Consider the following 24,942-nt stretch of genomic DNA (forward strand, 5'->3'; position numbering starts at 1 on the left):
ATATGGTTTTGAGACACAGATCTGTACATTAAATGCTGTATCATTGACAGTTTACACATCTAGATTTATGCATGAGAGGGAAGTGGGTCATGGACCATCATGATTGAGAAGGAAGCTTATCTCCTAAGGACTTGAGAAAAAAGGTCTGATTAATGCTGATACAGAACACACAACACTAATGCAGAAGCCCAAACTGGGAAAGACATGTTTAAACTTTTCTCATCTTGCCATAAAACAGGAATTTCATTTAATCTGTACTTGCCTTTTAAACTCTCTATAATTTATGTATATTTTTGTTTTTTCCTCTATCTTCCTTCATCAGAATGTATTTGCCACAAAGGCAGGATTTTTTCCCCCTCATTTCTCCATTTGTTCTGTTCACAGCATCAAGGGCTTTACCAGGCATGAGGTTGGCACTCAATGCCATTCAATTTGTCAGTGAATTCCCTGTTCACGTCCCTTTTCTCTTTATTTATTCATGCATTAATTCTGCACACATTTATGGAGTAATCACACAGTGCTGGCTGCTGCTGTAGGCAATGGTAAGGGACCACAGACAGGCGCCCCATTCTCAGAAAGTTTACGTTTGGGTCTCTTGGGGTGTTAGAACCAGCTGATATCAGCACTCAGTTCAGTTCAGTTCAGTTGCTCAGTCGGGTCCAACTCATTGAATCCATGAATCGCAGCACGCCAGGCCTCCCTGTCCATCACCAACTGCCAGTCTACCCAAACCCATGTCAGTTGAATCAGTGACCTCATCCAACCATCTCATCCTCTGTCATTCCCTTCTCTTCCTGCCCTCAATCTTTGCCAGCATCAGGGTCTTTTCAAATGAGTCAGCTCTTTGCATCAGATGGCCAAAATACTGGAGCTTCAGCTTCAATATCAGTCCTTCCAATGAACACCCAAGACTGATCTCCTTTAGGATGGACTGGTTGGATCTCCTTGCAGTCCAAGGGACTCTCAAGAGTCTTCTCCAACATCACAGTTCAAAAACATCAATTCTTCTGTGCTTAGCTTTCTTTATAGTCCAACTCTCACATCCATACATGACTACTGAAAAAACCATAACCTTGACTAGACAGACCTTTGTTGGCAAAGTACTGTCTCTGCTTTTTAATATGCTGTCTAGGTTGGTCATAACTTTCCTTCCAAGGAGTAAGCGTCTTAATTTCATGGCTGCAATCACCATCTGTAGTGATTTTGGAGCCCCCAAAAATAAAGTCAGCCACTGCTTCCCCATCTATTTCCCATGAATTGATGGGACCGGATGCCATGATCTTAGCTTTCTGAATGCTGAGCTTTAAGCCAACTTTTTCACTCTCCTCTTTCACTTTCATCAAGAGGCTCTTTAGTTCTTCACTTTCTGCTATAAGGATATCTGCACTCAAGGGCTGGCTGATAAACTTTCAGTAATTGTGTTGTTGTTACACATAGCCATTATGTTAAATTATGTAATCTCATTATATTAAACTATTAGCACAAAGAAAAACTACATTTACAAACTACATTTTAATGTAAAAAATATGCAAACTCACCATTCCCTATTACCTATCAATACATTTATTCTTTTACCTTTTTTAATTGAAGTATAGTTGATTTACAATATTTCAGGTGAACAGCAAAGTGATTTATAGATACAGATATATATGTGTGTGTGTATATATATATACTTTTTCAGATTCTTGTCTATCGTAGGGTATCTCAAGGTATTGAATATAGTTCCATGTGCTACAAAGTAGGTCCTTGTTGATCTACTATTCTTTTGCTCTTGATGAGATGGGGTGCGTTCAGTTCAAGGTGGTATGGCCCTGGACTCCTGTGCTCCTGAGGTTTTGGCATCTCTTGCATCCGGCAGCAAACAGCATCTCTTCCAGGAACCTCAGCACACGCTTGCTGGCCAAGTGGAGTCTTCGCCTGTCTCCTCCCAGGAGGCGGCTTCCTTGGTCAACGAATGCTCCGAAAACAGCAACTTGCCCACCTTCCCGCCCGCCGCCTCCACCAGGTTGTGAAAGGCAGGAGGTGGGGAATCTGGGCAGACCTCCTCTGGCTCAGCCCCTCAGAACCGCTGGATGCCTTTAAAGTTAGAGGGAAGACCGATTGATTGCTCGAACCTCCTCTGGCCTAGTCTGTGACGGCCGAGCCCTCGGGAATCGGCTGGGAATGCCTGGCGCGCGTAGCCCGTAGGAGGCGTGGAGCTGTCGGGCCGGGGTTGTGGGCTATGAGAGGAGAGCTGGCTGCTGGCGCCGGCAGGGCCAGAAGAGCGAGTTGGGGGGACAGAAGGAAGGGAGGGAGAAGGGCGGCCTGGGTGACGGCGCAGCCCCAGGAGCACCTCCCAGGTGCGTATCCCAGGTGTGCACACGATCCCAGGGGAGGGCTGGCCTGGCAGAGCTTTAGCCTCAGGAGGTTCGGCGGCCAGAGCTGCGGGATCGCGGGGAGGCGGGGCAGAGGGTGGACAGATGTCCGCGACTCCCGGAGGCGCTTCTCAGTAAAGGCCTGTGCCGGCGGGATGGGCGTTCTCTGCCCGGGAGAAGTTCCTCGTGCAGCGGTTTTAAACGAAGACCTCGCGTAGTCAGATGTCCCTTTTTAGGGTGGCTGATTTAGATCTTACAGAAGAGTCTTAGAACTTATCCCCGCGGCTGAGGGACACCCTGGGGTCGCGTGGACAGCCGGAGGATGGCCTTAGGCTTTTCTTTCCAAGGCCAGGGTCTATACAGGGCCGCATCCCGTGAGATACTATCGTTGATCGTTTCCCGCCTCTGTTGTTGAATTCATAAATAAGTTCTTAATCCACGTTTTGTTTCATAGGAAGAAGAAACTAAATGAATAACATGAAGTCCAATAGGATCCCATTTTTTATGATTTCGAACCAGGGAAGTAAAAGTAAACGACTGGTATCTTTCCCAGGTCTTACCCTGTGTTTTACTACTTAAAACAACACCCAATTTTGCTTTTTTTTTTTTTCTTCTTGGCTGCCCATTGGGGCATGCAGGGGCTCGCAGTTCCCAGACCAGGGATCAAACTCGGGCCCCTTGCAGTGGAAGTACAGAATCTCAACCACTGGACACCAGGGAAGTCCCCACCCAGCTTTCCTAATAATACTCATGATGTCTGTAGGCAAATCCTCAAAAAAAAGGCCTCGTACAAGTTTATCAAGTAGCAAAACTAAAAAAAATGAATCTAACTCTATTATTTCGTTTTTTAACAATGCACCCCCTGCTAAACTTGCCTGCCCAATTTGTAGTAAGATGGTGCCAAGATATGACCTGAACCGGCATCTTGATGAAATGTGTGCTGACCACAATGACGTGAGTCCAGGTGGCCCCGGGCACGTTGGCTTAAGTTCAAACGTGCCCACCATAGATTTGACCAGTATTGCCTTAGAAGATATAACGCCAGAGAGGTCATCACCATCAACGATAAATTTAACCCCTGGCCAAAGTGATTCAGCAAAAATGGGCAAAAAAAAGCAGACCAGCCCCTACTTTAAAAATAAAGGTGACTCGGTGTGCAAAAATCAAGACGAGCTGAGACATCATAATGTAAAAGTCATTTCTCTCGGAAGCCTGTCCTCTAAATTGTCCAGAAGATACATAAAGGCTAAAAGATCCCTGAATCAGAATGAGGGGTTCACTTACCAGAGTCTACAGAGGTCCTCATACACAAGGGTTAAGAGCCTGGTTGATCATTTGGAGGTGGAGGGCCAGGATCCACTTTTGGAGAACAGCTCTCAAAAGGAGAACGTGTTTACTGGTGATTCTCAGGAGGAGCTGAGCACCCCAGCACATACAGTGGAAGGCACTAAGGTGGAAGAAGCTGAAGGCCAGACAGCTGCCCAGGAATGTGAGCAATCAACCCTAACTCCTGCCTTCACAGGTGATGCACCTATGTTGTTTTCATCAGATTTAATTCTCGGGCATAGAAAGTCTGCTTCTGGGGACCATGTTGCAAAGCAGGAGAGTGTCAAAGGAGTAGATGGTGAAGTTACTGAAAAATGTGAGACAAGTCATTGCGAAGAAGTGAAGATGACTATTGTTTCAGAAGTGACAAATCAGGGCTCACATGGGGAGGCAAAACCTCCAAGTTCTACACTTGGTGCTTCTATACAGACCAACAGCCAAACACTTCCTCCAGAGCCTGACAGTGGCTTAGAGGATGAAATCACTCATCAGACGCCTTTGGAGAAGAGGTCAAGCTGTGATGTGTCCTGGGCCACAAGTCCAGAACTGTCGGACCATCCTTACTACCTTCGGAGTTTCCTGGTGGTGCTGAAAGCTGTGTTCGAGAATGAAGAAGACAGGATGCTCTTTGATGAACACGAGAAGGGCATTGTAACTAAGTTTCATCAGTTATCAGGTATTTTGAGCCTGTTTGCTTTCGAGGCTTTGTTTGCCATTTGCTGCCCTGAGTTGGTCTGGGATGTGATGGGCAGAAACCTGATGACCCCGAGGAGTCAGTGGTTTGGGGAGCCCCCTGGGAGTACTCAGGGGAATCAGAGCCAGTGATGGTGTTCAGCTCAACAATGATGTGCCTTTAAAAAGAGATAAGATTTGGGGCCAGGTGATGCCTGCTTCTGCACTGTCATCCTTATAAACTGTACTTTGCTTGTAATGGAAGCAGTTGTTTGTCCTTTTTATGTTTATTTGATGGTTGTAAAACAGCCTTTCCCAGATTAGGGGAAAAAAATAGTGTGACTTAGAAAAGTGTACCTTGCATTTCAGGCATGTAATCAAGCTTGCTGTTGTATTTGGTGGATTTGTTGTTTTTGCGGGCCATTTCCTCAAAAATGAAAATAAAATACAAGCAAATAAACAAACCAAGGGGTACTGAGGCATATTTTTTTTCTCCAATAACATTTTAGTTGCCTGAGCTCTGCCTTTTAAAGTAAAGGTGTGCAGGAAATGGAAGCTTTCAAGCTAAATGGGTACATTAATTTTTTTCTTTTTTAAGTTTGTGAATTGGTACATTTAAAAGCATACCTAAATTCCTTGGCAGCCAGCTGTGTGGCCCAAAGCAAATAGCACAGGTTTAGAGCAAGAGCTGCGCACTCCCCCGCCCACCCCATCTCCACCTGCCATCAGCTGCTCATCCAAAGGACCCTGATGGCTATGTGCACATGAGTCCCTCTCAAGCAGGAAAAGCTTCCTTGGGAGCCATGCTGACCACTAGTAATAGTAGCAGGTCTGACTCCTGGTCCAGTTACAAAAAAGAAATCCTGAACATTACCAATAATGGGTAAGAGAAGGAATTCAGTTTTACGTTCACACAGTGTAACTATGGCCCTGCCTGTGTGAATGACACCCCATCGACTCTTGTATCCAGGGTGGTCCCAGATCTTTGGTTGGTGTACGAGCGTTTATTAAAGGAGTTAGTAACCCTGAGCTGTGGTGTGATTGAGAAGTAGGAACAGTCTCCTAGTGTAAGCTCTGCAGATTCTTGCGGGCTGCCCTCCACAGAGAATCATCTTTAGTGTCTGTTGTGAAAATAGCTACTGTGAATCGATTTTGCCTCTTTCAAGAGAAAAGGGAAATAACTGTAGAAAATTTAATAAATAAGGTCATATCATTTTATTTTTCTAAATTTTTGGCCATACCATGCAGCATACAAGATCTCAGATCCCTGACTAAAGATGGAATCAGTGCCTCCTGCATTGGGAGAGCAGAGTCCTAACCACTGGATGGCCAGGGAAGTCCCGATACCACTCTAGAATTGGAAATTGAAGGATAATTTTAGGAAAACCTGAGACCAGGTTAATTAAATAGCTTGGTGGAGATCACTGAGTTAGAGATGGCCATTCTACCAAAGCCAGACTTTTTTTGAAAAATCCTTTTCAGATGATTTTCAGCCTAAAATAGAATATTGCATATGAAACCAAAAGCAGAGAACAGAATAACTGGAACTCTCGGTGAGGGGGTAGGATGTGTCTCTATTGAGGGACTAGAAATGTTGGTTAGAAAGTGGGGAACCTGGATCTTACACTTTTATTTTTTAAAGATATATATTTAAATAGATGGTGTTATTTCTCTGTTTATTTATTTAATTTTGGCTGCACCACACAAGCATGTGGGATCTTAGTTCTCTGACTAGGGACCCTGCGGTGGATGGGCAGATTCATAACCACTGGACCACCAGGAAAGAAAGTCCTTTAGGTTTTTAAATGGCTACTAATCATTACCAATTTTGGAACGGTTTATACACTCATCTCATTTAATCTTTTCACAGGTTTTGGGAGGATGGTGTTACTGGCCCCCACTCCCACTTTTCATAACAGAAGAGAAGAGGGAGGCTTAGTTCCAAAGCCTGTCACAAAGGCTTTGTGTCCTCTTGCTCCTCCTGTCCTGCACACAGGCCAAGGAGACATTCCTATGGGACTTTGTATTTGAAATAAGTTCTGTCTTCCAAAGGAAGAAAATGATAGTCTTGGAAGATCAGTTGAGTCCGCCTGTGTGTATTTGTAACACAGCATGTTTTACTCCCTTTGGTTTACAAAGGAAGTGATAGCGTATGTGGTTTTCGAGAAGAAATAGAATGTTTTTCACTGATATCTTAATTTTGTCACAGCCAATGGTCAAAAGTTGTATGTAAGACTTTTTCAACGTAAATTCAGCTGGATTAAGGTGAACAAGCTGGACTATGAAGAGATCTCTGCTGACTTAACCCCCGTGGTTGGAGAGCTGACACAGGCAGGCTTCTTGCAGACAGGTACGGTTCATCCAGGGGAACCAAAGTGGAAACAGGTTGAAGGGAGTTTCTGCAAAATGAGGGTGGTGCTGGTTTCGTGTCATCTCCTGATTGGTGCCTGAGAAATAGTGATTGTGTGTGCATCTTTTAAATTGTTTTGTTTTTGTTTTTGTTTTAAATTTATTTGGCTGTGTTGGGTCTTTGTTGTGGCATGTAAGGTCTTTGTTCCCTGATGAGGGATCAAACCCAGGCCACCTGCACTGGGAGCTCAGAGTTAACCACTGAACCACCAGGAAAATCCCTAAATTGAGTTCTTAATCTTAGGACAACAAATAAACTTTCTTCTTAAAGTATCAATCAAACTGGAAAATAATAAACTTATTTAAAGTACTTTTTTTAAATTTTTTAATATTTCAGAATCTGAGTTGCAGGAGCTCCCTGAGGTGCTGGATCTCCTTTCTGCTCCGGAACTGAAAGCCCTGGCAAAGACCTTCCACCTGGCGAGTGCCCATGGGCAGAAGCAGCAGCTGGTGGATGCGTTCCTCAGATTGGCCAAGCAGCCTTCAGTCTGTACTTGGGGCCGGAACCAGCCTGGCATTGGCGCAGTGATCCTGAAAAGGTTTTGTGGATCTTTTTTTTCAATCATTTTATTTATGTATTTATCAACACCAAAAACATTTTGCATTGGGGTGTGGTCAGTTAACAGTGTTATGGTAGTCTCAGGTGAACAGAGAAGGAACTTGTTACAGTAAGAACATTTGAGTTGTTGGTTGGGCTTCCGTGGTGGCTCAGTGGTAAAGAATCTGCCTACAATGCAAGAGACCTGGGTTCCATCCCTGGGTCAGGAAGATCCTCTGGAGAAGGAAATGGCAAATCACTCCAGTATTCATACCTGGAGAATTCCATGGATAGAGGAGCCTGGCAGGCTACAGTCCGTGGGGGTCACAAAGAGCTGGACATGACTGAAGGACTAACACACACACACACACACAGCACATACTAAGGTCTTAAAACGAATGGTACGTGTTTCCAGATTGTGATTGTTTTTGCAATTGCTGTCAGACTGAAAAGGCAGAGAACCTTAATGATCAGGTCTGGATTCTTTCTTGGGTTAGCTTTCATAATTCTTGTCATATCACACTGATTTCTAGGACAAGAAAAACCAAGAGGCAAGAGGTTAGGGGCACTGGGCCCTTGGCATATTCTAGTATTTTATTACTCAAGAAAAATGCAGTTTTAACTACTCTCCTTAACGAGAGTTAAACATGAACTATCCAGCCAAATTTTTATTTCAGTAGACTTTTTATTGAAACATAATCTGTCAGCAATAATATGCAATTTCTCTTGAGTTGAAACATAAAAATTTACCAAAAGCTGTGGATAGTTTCTTTTGTCCTTATAAAAGTTCCTGAACAGTTTCAGGTTGGGAAAGATCATAAAAATCTCAGAATTTATTTCTTCTGCCTATGTTATGTCTAAAGTATAACTATATCAGCCTTAGTCTGGGAATCCACTTTCCAGAGTTATTGAAAATGAGATGAGATAATGCTTTTGGCAAACAGTTTAAAGCAACATCATTGTTTTTATATAATGTGTGTGTGTGTGTGTGTGTGTGTGTGTGTGTGTGTGTGTGTAACTTTGAGCTGTTAATGTGCCAAGAGCCCATCCTCATTGAGAAGATACTACAAATATTAATCTTGGTAAAACACAGGAATAAATAAGGCATACATTATTAAGAAAAATGTCACTGTCAACACTTCAAAAAGTTTATACTGTAGATTTTCCAAAAGTATTTAACTAGATTATGTATTTATAGTTAATTGATTTAGGGGTATAAGATCCTCATCCCTGTGGTTAAATGTCTTCTAAGTCTTTAATTTTATTTCTTAACTATTTCATGGTATTCATGTGTGTAATATTTTAAAAGTAAGTGAACACTAAATTAGCTGTTTCTTAGTGTAAGCACTGAGCATGTAGGAACAGAAATGGAAGAATTAAGATGAACATTTTTTATCACTGACATGAGAATTATAGAAAAATGAGAATCTTAAGACTATTTGTATATATATAATTTTATTTATTTATTTATTTTTGGCTGTGCTGGGTCTTTGTTGCTGTGCAGACTTCTCTCCACTTGTGGTGAGCTGCTGCTGCTGCTGCTAAGTTGCTTCAGCCGTGTCCGATTCTGTGCGACCCCATAAGACGGCAGCCCACCAGGCTCTGCCGTCCCTGGGATTCTCCAGGCAAGGACACTGGAGTGGGTTGCCATTTTCTTCTCCAATGCATGAAAGCGAAAAGTGGTCCTCATGTACATGGTGGTGAGGTGGGAACCCTACCCCTGTGTCTTCGAGACTGTACTGGGGGCATTGATCTCTGGACTCCCCAGGGAGCCAGCTCTGCTTTTGGTTTCATAGCTTCTGGGCTGGTAGGAAGGGTGAGGTCCTCCACTGGACTCCAGCTCTCCCTGGGGGACCTTGACCTCCAGGCATGCCTGGCATCATCTGGAGGCATTCTTGTTGTGACTGAGGTGGGTAGTGGGTGCCACTGACATTTAGTGAGTGGAGGCTAGGGACACAGCTGAGCATTGTCTAATGCACAGAATGGGCACCTTGCCCCTACCCCAGCCCCCAGAAAAGAAATCACAGCCCAGATGTCAATAGAGAAACCCTGTCGTGCATGGTGCCCAGGTTGTTAGAGCCAGAAAGCCCTGGTTGTGACCTGCTGCCTGACCAAGAGCCTTTGATAATGACATTCTAAATAAATACCTGTGGGGCTTCCCTGGTGGCTCAGTGGTAAAGAATCCATGTGCCAATGTAGGAGATGTGGTTTCAATCCCTGCTCTGGGAGGATCCCACATGCTGCCAGCAACTAAGCCCATGTGCCACAACTGTGGAGCCTGTGCTCTAGAGCCCAGGAGCTGCAACTACTGAGCCCACTCACCCTAGAGCCTGTGTCCCCCAACAAGAGAAGCCACTGTAATGAGAAGCCTGTGCACCACAACTAGAGAATAGCACCCACTTGCTGCAACTAGAGAAAAGCCTGCACACAGCAACAAAGGCCCAGCACCGCCATAAATAAATAAATAAATAAAGTTATTTTAAATAAATAAATATCTGTTAGTTAATCTAAATTGTCACTGGAGTCGAGAATTGGGAGTTGCTAATGTCAAACAGATAACACTTTGAGTTTCTCTGGTATTTCACGTGTTTGGGACCAGCATAAACCTTATCCTGCTCTTTTACTGAGGCAAACACTATGTGAAATCGTCTGCAGGTTTAATTTCATCGAATCTTCACAGTGTTCCAAAGTGGGGCTCTGAGCTCCAGAGAGGTTAACAAATGCTTTAACATCACACAGCTAGAGGCCAGAGGTTTGCTTCAGGCTTGGAATAATGAATGCTGTTTAGCTTGAAATAATCTATGAAATCTGATGTCCAAATGCTTACAGACCAGCAAGTCTCATCCATAGTGTGTATTTTTCAGAGCTAAAGACGTGGCGGGACGTTCCCTGAGGGTCTCTCGAGGCCCTCGGGCAGTATTTTCCCGGGCCCTGCTGCTCTTCTCATTGAGCGACATGGTGGAAGATGAGGAGGCTGCCTGTGGGGGCCAGGGTCAGCTCTCCACTGTGCTGCTGGTCAACCTGGGCCGCTTGGAGTTCCCCAGGTACACCATCAATCGAAAGACCCCGATCTTCCAGGACAGGGATGATCTCATTAGGTAAGAGAGTGATTGCTCACTATAACATCTGTGTATTTATAAATTTATGCAGAAGGATCTATTATTGTTTTTTGCCATCCACAAGAGAAATATCTGCTCAAAACCATTTTTTAGGTTTTTGCTTCTTGTTTAGTTTTTTGCTCACTTTTATACTTTTCCAGGACTGTGAGGAGAATGTAGAAATGCAGTTTGATTAAGGTTGCCAAAACCCCCTAGTTTTGAGTTAGAGCTACACAGTTTTCCCCTGGTTTATATTCCCAAATAGCTTTGGCAGGGGGAGCATTTTTAAAATATAGACATTTGAACAAACCTGCCTTGTGAGTATGTTGTTGGCATGAACAAGGCTGAATATCTTCCTGGTAATGATGCTTTAAATAAAGCTAGTAACTGATTTGTGGACCATATACCAGAATCATGCAGCCAATAGAAGTTTTCATGAATCTATATTGATGCATGGATTTAGCCAGTGTTTAGCAAAAGTGGATTTTGATTTTTAAAAAATTGCATAGATGTTGCAGGTTTGTGTTTCAAAGTTAGCTGAAATGGCTTCTGATATTTGATTTTAGAAAAGATGTTTAAGTGTTGTCTAGTATGTGCTTTAAAAAATAAGCTATTGAAATGACTGGATCAAAACAGAGTCAGTATAAACTGATTTTAGCCCTTTTTGCCAATGGCAACCCACTCCAGTACTCTAGCCTAGAGAATCCCAGGGATGGCAGAGCCCGGTGGGCTGCCGTCTATGGGGTCGCACAGAGTCAGACACAACTGAAGCGACTTAGCAGCAGTAGCAGCAGCCTTAGTTATTAGGAAGGTCAATATCTTATTTGTATTCAATAGGAATAACTTTTTCAGTCAGATCTTCTAATTAGAATGTTTTCTCCAATTCCATTTTTCATTGCCTTAGAGCTGTCCAGTTGAGTATTAAAAGAGAGCTAGATGGAAGCATGTATGAGAAAATTTTTACACTTAGGGGGCTCTGTTTTTCGCTTATTTGACAGTTTCTGCACACAGTGCCAGTGTGTGCTCTTCTCTCAAGGGTGAGTCCAGAGCACAGTGTTACAGAACACGTACAGCACTCAGTGTTACAGAACTATGGGCCCATGTCTTTGTTTTGGTATCTAAAGACATGCTGAGAAGCTGTCTCTCTTCAGTTACATGGGTTCAGAACATTTTAGCATCGCCATCTCCCAGATACTGTCCCTGAAGTTGTTTTTGAAAATCCCAAATAATTCTCTTACCTTGGGCAGTATCCCTCTGGCCATCTCTGACTTAGTGATTAAATGACCAAACCTACACTTCCATATAATCCTGAGATTGGTTACATGTTGTCATAGTTGCTCCTAGATTGTTGAATGGATGAATGAGTGACTGGGCACCGGAGGTCAGGGAGGAAGAGTTGGTCAGTGTTGCATCATGTAATGTGACGTGTGATATGATGGTAAGGTGTGTGTATCTTCATCTTTCTTGCTGGGAGGCCTGTATGAATACTTACTTCTAGGCCATTCATGGAGTAATAGTCAAATGATTACTGAGATAAAACGTAACCCTTGTATTTTCAAAAGCAGATCTGAATGTGTTGGGTGGGATGTGAGGATGTGAGGTTCTATACGTCAGTGCTCATCCCCCACTGAAACCTGAATGTTGTGGCTTCCCGCCTGTCCCCCCACAGGTACGCGGTGGCCGCGCACACGCTGAATGACATCTCCACGGCGATGGCCAGTGGGGCCTGGGAGCAGGCTAGGGAGCTCGCTCGGTGTGCAAAGCAGGACTGGGATGGACTGAAAGACCACCCGTCCTTGAGGTGAGGTGGTTCTCTGGTGCCTGTGAGGGTTACCGACTGACCTAGTTGTTCTAACTGCGTAAGATCATCTTTTTCATGAGGAACATGCTCCTTTGGTTCTGTGGTGAGGTCATCGTGTGTAGTTGAAATTCCTCCTCGCTTTGCATGGAGTCAAAAGTACCGGGTGAGTAGCAGGGAGTATCTGAAAGTTTGGAGTGATTTTTATACCCCCGGTCCGTCTGTGGCAGACAGTGGCTTGCCACCTGCAGGGGGACTGGCCCCTCTGTGGTTTGGTCAGTTGAATTACAACCACGGGAGAAGCCTGGCCGCAGGACAGAAGCTGTCTTCTGGTGGAAATTCTAGGGGCTGTTGTTTTGAACAAGAAAATGAATCATACCTTAAAAAAAAAAAGAAAATTAAATTGAACATTTACTTCAAGAGTTCAAGTACACAGCACATGATCCTTCATTATTTTTGGTTTAATAAATGTTCAGCATGTTCCATAGGGTTAAGAAACTTTTTCCTTCCTTAGTACAAAGTGATGAAAAAAATCAGTAGTATTGGATATATCTTTCAGAAAAACATTTAGGACAAAAGTCTACACAGAAATAATACAAACTTAAAAACCATAGCCAGAAAAATAGCCTTTACTGTTAAGAAAAACAACTGAATATTTTCTCCATGTTTTGTTTGGGAGTAGACAGAGTGAGGCATTTACTTACGGGTCTTTGTAGGAAGGAGACAACCAGTGTTTACAATGAGTGTTAGTCCGTGATGTGCATGGACCCTGGAGGATTGTCTTTAAGTAATTGGGCAAATTTGTAAACATTTCTCAGACTAGACAGGAAAGCAAACGGTTAAAACAAGTTAATGGATAATTTTCTTGGTTAAAAAAAAAGATAAGACCTCATGGACTGGAAGTTGGGTTCCTATAGGACAGAGATCAGTAGCCTCTTGGGTGGAGGCCTAGTGGGGCAGCAGTCAGGCTCTGCCAGCGAATGGGTGGAACTGTCCCAGTGCAGGCGTGTTCTCTGACACCAAAATGTATGTTTCTTGTAATTTTCATGTGCCACACAGTTTTTCTCCTTTTGACTTCTTTTAGCCATTTATAAACATGGAAACCACACTGGACTCGTATTAAAATCAGGTGGAGGTCCTGAGTCCAGCCTGGGGGCTGGCGTCTGCTGACCTCTGGCTCTCATTTCACATTGCCTTCTGGTGACTTTAAGCAGGTGGCCATGAGAACATAGATTTGTGGTATAAAAAACTGCACATGACAGGCAGTGTTCAGAATGTATCTTCTTAGGAGAAAGCAATTCAGTCTGCTTTGTCACCTCTTCAGTTCAGTTCAGTCGCTCAGCCGTGTCTGACTCTTTGCAACCCCATGGACTGCAGCACTCCACGCTTCCCTGTCCATCACCAACTCCAGGAGCTTGCTCAAACTCATGTCCATTGAGTCAGCGATGCCATCCAACCATCTCATTCTCTGTTGTCCCTTTCTCCTTCTGCCTTCAATCTTGCCCAGCATCAGGGTCTTTTCCACTGAGTCAGTTCTTCCTATCAGGTGGCCAAAGTATTGGAGCTTCAGCTTCAGCATCAGTCCTTCCAATGAATATTCAGGACTTATTTTCTTTAAGATTGACTGGTTGGATCTCCTTGCAGTCCAAGGGACTCTCAAGAGTCTTCTCTAACACCACAGTTCAAAAGCATTGAATCTTCAGCGCTCAGCTTTCTTTATGATCCAACTCTGACACCCACACATGACTGCTAGAAAAAACATAGCTTTGACTAGACAGACCTTTGTTGGGAAAGTATTGTCTCCGCTTTTTAATATGCTGCCTAGGTTGGTCATAGCTTTTCTTCCAAAGAGCAGGTGTCCTTTAATTTCATGGCTGCAGTCACCATCTGCAGTGGTTTCGGAATCCAAGAAAATAGTCTCTCACTGTTTTTCATTGTTTCCCCATCTATTTGCCATGAAGTGATGGAACCGGATGCCATGATCTTCGTTCTTTGAATGTTGAGCTTTAAGCCAACTTTTTCACTCTCCTCTTTCAGTTTCATCAAGAGGTTCTTTAGTTCTTTTTCACTTTCTGCCATAAGGGTAATGTCATCTGTGTATCTGAGGTTATTGATATTTCTCCTGGCAATCTTGATTCCAACTTGTGCTTCATCCAGCCCTGCATTTTGTGTGATGTACTCTGCATATAAGTTAAATAAGCAGGGTGACAATGTACAGGCTTGACGTACACCTTTCACAATTCGGAACCAGTCTGTTGTTCCACATCCAGTTCTAAATGTTACTTCTTGACCTGCATACAGATTTCTCAAGAGGCAGGTAAGGTAGTCTGGTATTCCCATCTCTTAAGAATTTTCCACAGTTTTTTGTGATCCACACAGTCAAAGGCTTTAGTGTAGTCAATGAAGCAAAAGTAGATGTTTTTCTGGAATTCTCTTGCTTTTTCTATGGTCCAACAGATGTTGGCAATTTGATCTCTGGTTCCTCTGCCTTTTCTAAATCACCTCTTAGGATTGTCTTATAGTAAACACACCGAACCAGTAAACTGCTGGTGGATGTCTTCGTTTTAGGTACCACGAGAATTTACCACTCTTCCTCCGTTGTTTTACCGTTGGGTGGGTTTACACGAGGATTTTGTCCCGAAACGTTGAAATACTGCAGAGACTTCACCTGTACGAGGTGAGTGCACCAGCCCTCTGCCCCTGGTTCTTGACTTCTCCCACCAACGTGGTCTGCAGCCAGACCTGAGCTTCGACCCCGTGTGATGGGGAGCGTCTCCCCACATCCCTGAGGTGGAAGCCTCGCCTCTGCTCAAGTTCCCAGGACAGCAGTCACGGACAGTCTGGAAGTAACCTACAATCAGGAGTGAGGGCTCTGGTCATGCTCCTGCTCATACTCGGAACTGTGAGGTTGCCAGGCTCAGCTTCTGCTGTGCAGACAATTCTGGATTGAAACTCGGCATCTTACAAAGAGGCTATGCTAGAGCAGGGCTTCCTCACCTGGGTCCATGGACCCTGGGCAGCTCCGTGGGACTGGCTTCAACAGAGTCTGTGGACCTGCAAGTGCATCTCTGGGATTTGTGCATTTTTCTCAGGAGAATCATTAGATTCTTCAAAAAGATTCAGGGACCACAAAATATGAGCATGAGACATGAGCCATGAACGTGGACCACAAAGTCCGCCTGTTGAGGTGGGGCCTTTGAGTGGAGACATTGCCTTATACCTGTCCAGCCCCCTCCCCAGTTCCTCGCACCCTTGGCCATGTGGCCAGCTGGGTTCCCAGAAGCATGTGGACCTGGAGCCCAGCTGCTGCTCCTGCCCAGAGCCTGGCCCCGTGTGGCCAGTGCTGCTGACCTGGTGCACAGAGAGTGCCATGCGGTGTCACAGCTGCATCCACATGAGGTGGCAGGGGCCCTGCTGAGAAGTGGGGGTGCCTCTGGAGCTCAGGCCACTCTCGGGGGATGTCCCAGGGCCCCCTCCTGGCATTCCCGGGCCCTGGGCCTTATTTTTGAGTGGCAAGGATGCTGATACCCTTCGCCAGTTTTGCTGACAACTCAGTGTAACAGCAGCCTTAGTGTGCAAGAGTCTAATGCATGTTCTTTCTTGTTGCTGCTGCAGGAAGCTGTGAAAGAGCTTGAAAACCTCTTGTCCCAGGACGTGTACTGTCCCGACAGCAGGGGCCGGTGGTGGGACCGGCTGGCCCTTAACTTACACCAGCACCTGAAGCGCCTGGAGCCAGTATGTAGCTTCTAGGGCCACCAACCTTTCTTCAGCTTTACGTACATTTAAACAGTAAAGCAAACTGTTAATACCTTAAGAGTCTAACTGTCGTTAGGATGTTGATCTCTTTCTTTCTTTTTAAGTTTATATTTTATATTGGACTATAGTTGATTTAAAGCATTGATTTCTTAAACATCCCTCTTTCTCTGTGTTCTGCCAACCACACAAATAGGAGGGGTGTGAGCACAGGGTGACTGTGGGTCAGCAGGTGGATCATGTCGGGAGCTGGAGGGTTAGGTGTCCCCCACCTTCACACAGGTGCGCTCTCTGGTTGGGAAACGGTGATTTTATTCACTCACTGCCCAGGGCCTCCTGGTAGGAAGATGGGTGAAGACGTGGCACCTGGCTCCACAGGGTGGCCACCATCCCATCTGGGCGCTGCCCTGTCTGTCAGGGACTTTGAGTCTGAGAACACTGTCAGCTGCCAGCCACTGTGGCCAGCAGGGCAGGGCCTCGCAAGGCAGCAACAGTGGCCCTCTGTGTGGCTGCCTATGGTCCCCATCCCTGCCAACCCCATGTCTGCGTCCAGCAGAGGGCACTGGTGCCCTGGGAGCTTTTATTCTTCCAGTGGCAGGTCACATGAATCCGGTGATGGAGCGTTGGAAAAATTGACTCTGGGCCTGGACAGTGACACACTCCATTTACTGCCTGAAACTAAAAGGCGCCTTGTCACCTCAAGTGTTTCGAGCCAGGGAAAATTGTTCTCCTGGAGGTGAGCATGGCACTCCCTGCCCAGCATCAGGAGTGGCCCCCGCTGGCCCCCACCCAGTGTGGACAGAGGGCGTGTGCACACTGCCTCTCTCTCTCCCCGAAATAAAACTTCAGAGGAGTTTATAGACTTTCCCATCATTTGGGTCTGCTGAGAGGAGTGTTCTTTAATGCTCAGAGGTTATTTTTGACGTTGATGGAGCGTCCTGGTTTTTTTTAGCCTTTTCCTAGAGGTCTTCCTGGCCACTCATAACCTGTGACTTTGTCAACATTCCTTCCCTCTGTATGTCAGTTTCTAGAGCAGGCAACGGCCAGCCTAGCAGAGGCTCATGTCCACAGTTGCCCAGCAGCCAGTCTGGCCAGGCCGAGCCCAGGGCTACCCCTCCCTACAGCCAGCCTGGCTCCATTAGGGCTGCAGAGTGGCCAGCAGGGCCTCATTCTCTCTGCTGGATTCCTCTGGGCTGCTACACTCTGATGGTCTGATCTTCACTGACTTCTGGGCTTTTTTTTTGTTGTTGTTACTTTTTATTTATTGTAGTAATTATATATAACAACCAAAAAAAAAACTTTGCCATTTTAACCATCTCTAGTTCAGTGGCATTAATTATATAGCTGACCCTAGACTAACTCAGAGGTTAGGGGTTCTGACCATCCCCTCACCCCGACATGGTCAAAAATCCACATATAATTTTGCAGTTGGCCTGAGCACCCCTTGGGGCCCCAAGCGCCCTACCCCAGGTCCCTATCTCCAGTCTCCTCTGTCTCCTGAGGCAGTGTGTCCACACGTGTGACCAGGACGTGGTGTTGGGAACATGACTGCTTCTGCCCCACACCTTTGCCTCAGGGTCTGTGCTTCATCTATGCGCTGAATGTGTCTGCGTGAGATGTACAGGAATAATGTCCTTGTCCCTGGAGGGCAGCTTTGCCCACCGCTGATTAGCAAAAGGAATGATTAATTAATGATGGGGTTTCCCATCCCATGAAATGGGGGTGCCGCTGTCTGGGCCTTACTGACACTGACAGTGCCATGCTCTCCACAGGCTGTCCAGTGCATCGCTGCAGGGCTTGCGGATCCTCACGTCCGGACAGGCCACCGCTTGGCACTGTACCAAAGAGCCACGCGCCTGCGGGCCTCTCCCAGTGGCCAGAAGTACATGCACGTCCTCCGCCAGCTCCCAGAGTTCACCGTGGAGGACGTCAGACATGTGCGTGAATATTCTGGGGGCACTGTGGGTGCATTTCAAGGGTTTTTCCTGAACGCAGCCTAAGAGCAGTTTCCAGCACACATTTCTCATAGACTCAGAAAGCCCTCTGGTTTGCTGTGGGCAGCGACCCACCTTTGCTCCGACCTCAGCCTGGCATCGAGGTATCAAAGAGACCTGGTCAGCAGGGGCTGTGACTCTACCCCTGAGTCAGCAGCTCACAACCCTGCCAGGCCTCCTGCCCGCAGCCCAGTCAGGACCCTGGAGAGCAGCTCGGAACAGCGCTCCTGGGGGCCAGGCGATGACCTGCCCACATCCTCACAGACCAGCCCGGTGCTACGCTAAGGACAGGTGGCCTTTCGAGGGCAGAGGAGAGTTTGTCTGGGGCTTCAGGGCTAGAGCAGGAGTGGGGCTAATGGGCTGTTCCTCTCCCCACCCACCCACCCAGGTGACCGTCACAGGCCGGCTGTGCCCGCAGCGTGGATCAGGGAAGTCTGTCTTCGTGCTGGAGGCTGGGGGGGACACCCCCACCACTGTCCTGTGCTCTGTGGAGGAGCTGGCGCTGGCCCATTATAGACACTGTGGCTTTGACCAGGGTAACTTGGCCATGTGGCCACACTAGGGGGTGTTGTCACTCTATCCTGTCCCTGTGGGAGGCCCTAGAGGGCACAGGAGAGAATTTTATCACTCCAGTTCATCAGGGCTGTGTGCTTCCTCGTGGCCAGTGTTCACACCTGCCACCATGAGAGTGGCGTGTTCTGGTAGGGACATGAGGAGCAAGGGTGGCTGGATTGCTCTTGGAGATCTTGGGTCAGGCAGGTGGACAGGATTGGAGAGGACCACAAGATGCTGCCCATAGCCAGCTGCTCAGAGGTACTGCAGTGTGTGGAGGAGCGCCGGGGTCTCGGGTCGGGGCATCAGGTGTGCCAAAGGGCCAAGAGGGGCCCACTCAGAGAGGCCCCAGCCCTGGGGACCCTGCTTCACTGTTCACACGGCCTGGAACTGGGCTGGGCCTCTCTGAGGTCACCACCCCATCTTGTGGTCTGGATGTGGGGTGGGGATAGGGGGCCTGGACTGGGTGGTCTCTGATGTGGAAGTTTTCTGTAAAACCCCAAGTCTTAAAAACCCCGGCCCTATGTGGTGTCCAGGTCGAGGCAGAGGAGTGCTGTGGAAGGAGGCGAATGGGGTCAGAAGGCAAAGGCTCCTGGGCGTTCACCCTCCCCCGTCAGACTATTTGTTTTTAAACATGTCCCTTAGGTTTTTCCACTCTGAAACATGCATTTGAATTTTGTCATAATTACTAAGACTTTCATCCTTAAGCAAGGCTTCTGTATATAAGCAATCTAATGTTAAGAAAATGAGCAGGGGATGGCACAAAAACAGCCTTTGCCTTTGAATCTAAAATATTTTTGCTAGTTTCTTCCATTTGAGCTGGCAGTAGGATATGGTGGTGTCTTTGGAGAACAGAAGAGATGGATTTTTCTCGTGTGTGCCTTGTCTCAGGGATCCATGGGGAGGGGTCCACCTTCAGCACCCTGTTTGGCCTTCTGCTGTGGGACATCATCTTCATGGACGGGGTGCCGGACGCCTTCAGAAATGCCTATCAGGTAACCCTGGCCGTGTTCAGGCTGCAGAGATTGCACACACACGTGAGTCACTCCTACCCTGGGACCCTGAGGTTGCTGCCCCAGAAACCTGCCCCCAGTTATACTCTTCTGGATCCTAGTGCTAATTTCACTGTAAGAATGGCTTTTAATTTTTAAATCTGATTCATAGAATTTAAAATGTAAGCTACTTTACTGGAATCATTCCTCTTGAAACCTTTAGTGTCAGTGTCTAAAACAGCTTCACCCTGGTGGGGCCCATGTACATTCCTGTGCTTAGTCATACATGTCTGCTAACAGCTCCACTGTGTGGTGCATGTTCAGTCGCTCAGTCCTGTCCAACTCTCTGTGTCCCCATGGACGGTAGCCTGCCATGGAATTTTCCAGGCAAGAATACTGGCGTCTGTTGCCATTCTTTCCTTCAGGGGATCTTCCTGACCCAGGGATCGAACCTGTTTCCTACATTGGCAGGTGGATTCTTTACTACGGCACCACCTGGAAAGTCCAAGAGCTCCACCAGTTTAACCTAAGAACTCTTTTAGCAAATTGTGCTTGTCTTTGCAAATTAGTTCTCTAAAAAACCAGTGTCATAAATTGCTTTTATATCAGATTACTTGGGTGATTTTTATATATCTTTTGAGAAAAAGCCTGAGTCCACTTCATCAGAGTGGCCAGTTTCCAGATTTGATGGGCATTGGCTCCTCTGATGACCCCAGCCTCCCAGGCTTAGTGTGCGCTTGTTCTCCCTGCACACAGGCGGCCCCGCTGGACCTCTGCACAGACAGTTTCTATGAGAGCAGGGCACCGGCCATGGAAGCCCGGCTGCAGCAGATTCACAGCGCCCCTGAGGAGAGCCTGCGGGCCTGGGTGGCAGCCGCGTGGCAGGCCCAGGAAGGCAGGGTGTCCTCCCTGGTCAGCTGGGATCGCTTCTCTTCTCTGCAGCAAGCCCAGGTGAGAGTCTGCAGGCGGGGTTTGCTCAGGAAGTGCCTCCAGTGTGGGTTTCCTTTTGGCAATTATAACAGAAGACACGTGTGCACACATTCACATATATGTGTGCATGTGTGTATGCACACACCCATGTACCTGTGTGTACCTGTCCATGTATATATGCAAGCACACACATACACATGTGCATGTGCTTGTCGTACCCCTGCCCACAGGCCTCTGTTCCTGAAGGGACAGTCCCAAGTGTGAACAAGCCCCAGTTATGCCTTCTGCCCATTTGGTTGGCAGCCTCCTTGGCCTGGCCTGTCGCCCCTGGAGGGAAGACACTCTCCCTGTCCTGTGACCATTGGCCTCCATGGTCCACTGTCTCATCCTAAGTGCTCACCCCAAATCCTCTCTTTTTAGCTGCTCCCTGGATGTTCCCGAACGGGTGAAAACTTAGTAACTGACCAAGGAGAACGCATCCCCAGAGGCCAGGGTGCCAGCACCAGGGGCAGAAGGGTGCTTGGTGTCCTAGGACCCCATCTTTGCTGAGTGACACTTGGGATCTCCCCCGTCTCACCATTACTGGGGGCTCCAGGGTCTCCATCCCAGGGGAGGGCTGACCATCTCTGTCTCCTGTCCAGGATCTTGTGTCCTGCCTGGGGGGTTCCATCCTCAGTGGCGTGTGCCGGCGCCTGGCTGTGGACTTCCGGCACTGCCGAGGGGGCCTCCCTGACCTGGTTGTGTGGAGCTCCCAGAGTCATCATGTCAAGGTCAGTTGAGCTAGAGCGGAAAGTCATGTTTGTAATTTTATGATCAACTGAAGGCCGCAATCCAGGCATTTCTTGCTTGGTGATTGACAAGATTGAATCCCTCAAGAGTTGCTGGACTGAGGGCTAGGATTGTTCGGTGGCTGCTGGTAGGGGCATCCACGGTGCTGACACCTGGGCCTCTCCCCACGCGGCAGCCTATTTCATCCGAGCAAGTGAGGGAGAAGGGCCAGGCTGTAAGCAGGACGGAAGTCAGTCTCTTTTTATAGCTTGGCAGCGACGAGCCATTGCTTGTGCTGTGTCCACTGTCGGAAGCAGGTCAAGGGCAGGGACTCAGCAGGTGTGAGCACCAAGAGCCTGGGATGGCTGGGGGTGATTTTTCTAAGCTCTGAGAGTGAGCGCCTGCTCATGTGCTGTAGGCTGGCCACCACCCTTTCCTCACCTGGTCTCATCCTGCCTGTCACAGGCTGGTGGTTTTCTTAAACTACTGAATTTTGAGATGAAAAGAAAAATTATGGTACAGGTTCTTTATCAGATACATTTCATTCAGTGTGTGACTTGACTTTTCATTGTCTAAATATTGTATTGAACAGTTGAAGTGTTAAGTTTTGATAAAGTCCAGCTCATCTCTTCTCTCTGGGTCATGCTTCTGGTGTCATGTGACACCTCTGACTACAGTTGTGGATCTGGGTATTTTTCCTTTCAGTTTTATCAATGTCTGCTTTATATATATTGTGAAACTTTATTATTCAACATATAAACTTAGGATTTTCATGTCTCTAAACTTGCTTTTGTTTTTATATTTGAGTTTCTTACATTCTGTAGGCAGCATATATATAGGTCTTACTTTTAATCTAATCTGACAATGTGTGCTCTAGTATTTGGAATATTACATTTAATGTGATTATTCATGTTTGGCTTTACACCTTCTGTTTTTTTTCTCAGTTCTTCATTTTGTCTGAGGTCGCATTTTATCCTCTGTTGGCTTGTTAGCTCTCACTCTTCATGTGTTTTAAGTGGTTGGAGTGGTGTTTACAGCGTGTACTTAAACTTATCTACTTTCAAGTGATGTTGTACCAGTCCACATAGAATATAAAGAACCCTACAACAGTATATCTCCTCTCTCAGCCCTTGTGCTGTGTTCATACATTATGCCTCAACATGTTATAAACCCTGTAACACATTATTTTGCTTTCTACAGTGGACTAATGAGCCTTTATAGTTATTCATATAGATACAAATTCTAATGGTTAGTCCTTTATATAGATTCAGATTTCCATGTACTATCATTCTCTTCCTGACAGAACTTCCTTTCACATTTCTTGCAATGGCAGTGTGCTAATAATGAATTATTTAGGTTTTATATATTTTAAGACTTTTAGTCTTCTTTTTTGAAAGATAGCTTTTCCTAAGCAAAGAACTTTTTTTTCAATGCCTTAAAGTATTTGTCCACTGTCATCTAGCTTGTATTGTTTCTGGTGAAAGTCTGTAGTGTCTCCCCTCTGGCTTTTGACAATTCTGGCAGATTCCCCCCGCCCTGCCTTTTTTTTCTTTTTCAAACTTATATGTAATTTGTTTCTTAGAGTCATGTTCTTTAGGGGTTCACCAAGCTTCTTTTGGTTCACCAACTTCTTTTGGAGTTCACCAAGCTTCTTGGATCTTTGGGTTTATAATTTCCATCAACTTTGAAAATTTTTTTAGCCATTATCCAAATATTTTTTTCTCTCTGTTCTGCCTTTTGGGATCTCTGTTAAGATCTCTCTAACTCCTGTTAGGCTGTGTAAATGCTTTATTAATTAAAAAAAAATTTTGTAGTTCATGTTGGTAGTCTCCATCGCTGTTTTGAATTTTGGTGCTCTGTAGTAGACAACACTGACACAGTTCTGGTTCCATGGAGCTGATGTGTGATGAGCAGTTTTATCTTACGATACGTACAGTAAACAAGTACACAGGCAAGAGAAGGACCCTCCTAGAAATGAATCTGAGCTGAGCTTTGAGGGGGAAGGTGTCAGACATGTGAAGAGCAGGGAGACATGTCCTAGGCAGTGGGACTGGCAAGCATGGTCAAGGGCCCTGCTTGCGCAGGGAAGACACCAGGCCACACAGTTTTGTGGGTCCTGGCAAGGAGCTTGGGTTGAATTGCAGACACAACAAAAAAGTGATTGAGGGGTGTTGAGCAGGAGAGTAACAGTGCTATGTGTGGTGGAAAACTATTTCAGCTGCCATATTACGTATGAATCCATTTCCTAATTCTCTGTGGAGGACAGTCTGATTTCTACAGAATAGGGGACTTTCTCACTGAATTCATATGTACATGTTTAGTTGCTATAGACATCTAAGTACAGCAGTGCAGCTGGACAAGCCTTCTAAATAAATGGTCGTTATTGGGAACTGCCACAGCCCACCTGAATAGCCCTTCTGTCTCCCAGCTGGTGGAAGTGAAGGGACCCCACGACCGGCTGTCGCAGAAGCAGATGATCTGGCTGGACGAGCTGCGCCAGCTGGGGGCGGACGTGGAGGTTTGCCATGTGGCTGCAGTCGGGGCCAGGAGCAAGGGTCCCGACTGAGAGCTGAGGGCTCAGAAGCATCTAAGACCATCAGAGCATAGAATGTCACTACGTCCTATTTAATTTTGGTCTTGTTGTTGTCACAATAAACCTGGCACCTTAAGAACTCATCATCGTACAGTGTCTGTATCACGAACCTCAGTGATTGGCTTCAGGACACTTACTGATCCCACACATTAGTAAAGAACTTCCAAAAAGATCAGAACCTTGGTGGCTATTTCAGGAGCTGGATGCATTATGTTATTAAGTTATATTTACAGAAAACTGGAATACTGCAGAACGAGATGATTCACAGCTTTCAGTCTTTTATGAAAGTAGCATACACAATGTTTCTTTCTAAAAAATAGAAACAGATTCTTGAATTTGTTTTCTGATTTCTCTGATTTCTTTAGGAATTAAGAAACACATTGTCATCAAGTGCCTTGTTATTTCTGTCAACACTTGCTCCAGTTGGGCCTGTATCACCATGGGGAGGGACACTCTCTACCAAAGGCATTTAGCTGTCCCTTTCCGTCTTGACCCTTGGGGATGTCCCCGATGACTGAGGCAGTCTCCCACACTGGCAGAACTCGCTTTAGTGCAAGAACACACTGGCAGAACTCGCTTTAGCACTACTGTGTAGATCCAAGGTCTGGGGCAGCCCTGGGTCGGGCAGGTCTGTCAGCACCATCCTTCCAGCAGTGCTCACTTTGGGTCTTGGTCACATTCCAGTGATTCTCACAGATTTCAGACTTCTCTGTTGTTGTATTTGTTATGGTTTGACTTGCAGAAGGTTCAGATGATGGTTAGTATATTTCAGCAGGAAAGTATTTTAAAATACTTAAAAGGTGTGTACACTTCTTTTAGATATAATGCACATTTAATAGACTATAGTGTACCAGAAGCATCACTTCTAAATGTACTCAGAAACCAGAAAATTCACATGACTTGCAGACTGTGATGACACTCACTTTACTGTGGTTATGTGGAACCAACCTGCAGTGTCTCCAAGGTGTGCAGGGCCCTGGGCAGGGTGGGGAGGGTTTGGACACAGGAGGGGACTGATCAGGATGGGAGGCCTGGGCAGCTCGGCCAGGATCCTGCTCCCACAGACCTGCTCCCTGATCTTAAGGAAACATCACTCCCCAGCTTTTTAATGTATACAGTGCAAGGCCGAGTTAGGGCCTGGTCCATGAACCCCCATGGCTGTGAT

General features: G+C 46.2%; 1 protein-coding gene across 2 annotated transcripts; it reads left to right on the forward strand.

Annotated features, from left to right (window-relative positions):
- Positions 1–2,185: 2,185 nt before the first annotated feature.
- On the forward strand, positions 2,186–23,860 carry FAN1 (FANCD2 and FANCI associated nuclease 1). Of its 2 annotated transcripts, none has more exons than XM_042235154.1 (14): positions 2,186–2,352; positions 2,809–4,356; positions 6,562–6,702; positions 7,099–7,300; positions 10,164–10,397; positions 12,067–12,198; positions 14,764–14,872; positions 15,811–15,930; positions 17,721–17,885; positions 18,331–18,478; positions 19,386–19,489; positions 20,243–20,437; positions 21,058–21,186; positions 23,506–23,860. In XM_042235154.1, exons 2-14 carry the CDS (start codon positions 3,105–3,107, stop codon positions 23,512–23,514), a joined length of 2,940 nt encoding a protein of 979 aa, XP_042091088.1. In that variant the 5' UTR covers positions 2,186–2,352; positions 2,809–3,104; the 3' UTR covers positions 23,515–23,860. The 2 variants fall into 2 exon arrangements, with proteins under 2 accessions (XP_042091088.1, XP_042091087.1); XM_042235153.1 differs by having other exon boundaries at positions 23,613–23,860.
- Positions 23,861–24,942: the final 1,082 nt, after the last annotated feature.

The sequence above is a fragment of the Ovis aries genome, chromosome 18 (assembly GCF_016772045.2).
Source record: "Ovis aries strain OAR_USU_Benz2616 breed Rambouillet chromosome 18, ARS-UI_Ramb_v3.0, whole genome shotgun sequence".
Classification (NCBI taxonomy): Eukaryota; Metazoa; Chordata; class Mammalia; order Artiodactyla; family Bovidae; genus Ovis; species Ovis aries.

What these genes read in the sequence shown, in the direction of transcription:
- FAN1 (XM_042235153.1), top strand. Translation starts at nt 3,105, where the DNA reads ATGATGTCTGTAGGCAAATCCTCAAAAAAAAGGCCTCGTACAAGTTTA. An exon ending in GGCAGGCTTCTTGCAGACAG is followed by an intron (nt 6,703 to 7,098) that starts GTACGGTTCATC and finishes TTAATATTTCAG; the next exon opens with AATCTGAGTTGCAGGAGCTC. An exon ending in AGAGACTTCACCTGTACGAG is followed by an intron (nt 14,873 to 15,810) that starts GTGAGTGCACCA and finishes TTGCTGCTGCAG; the next exon opens with GAAGCTGTGAAAGAGCTTGA.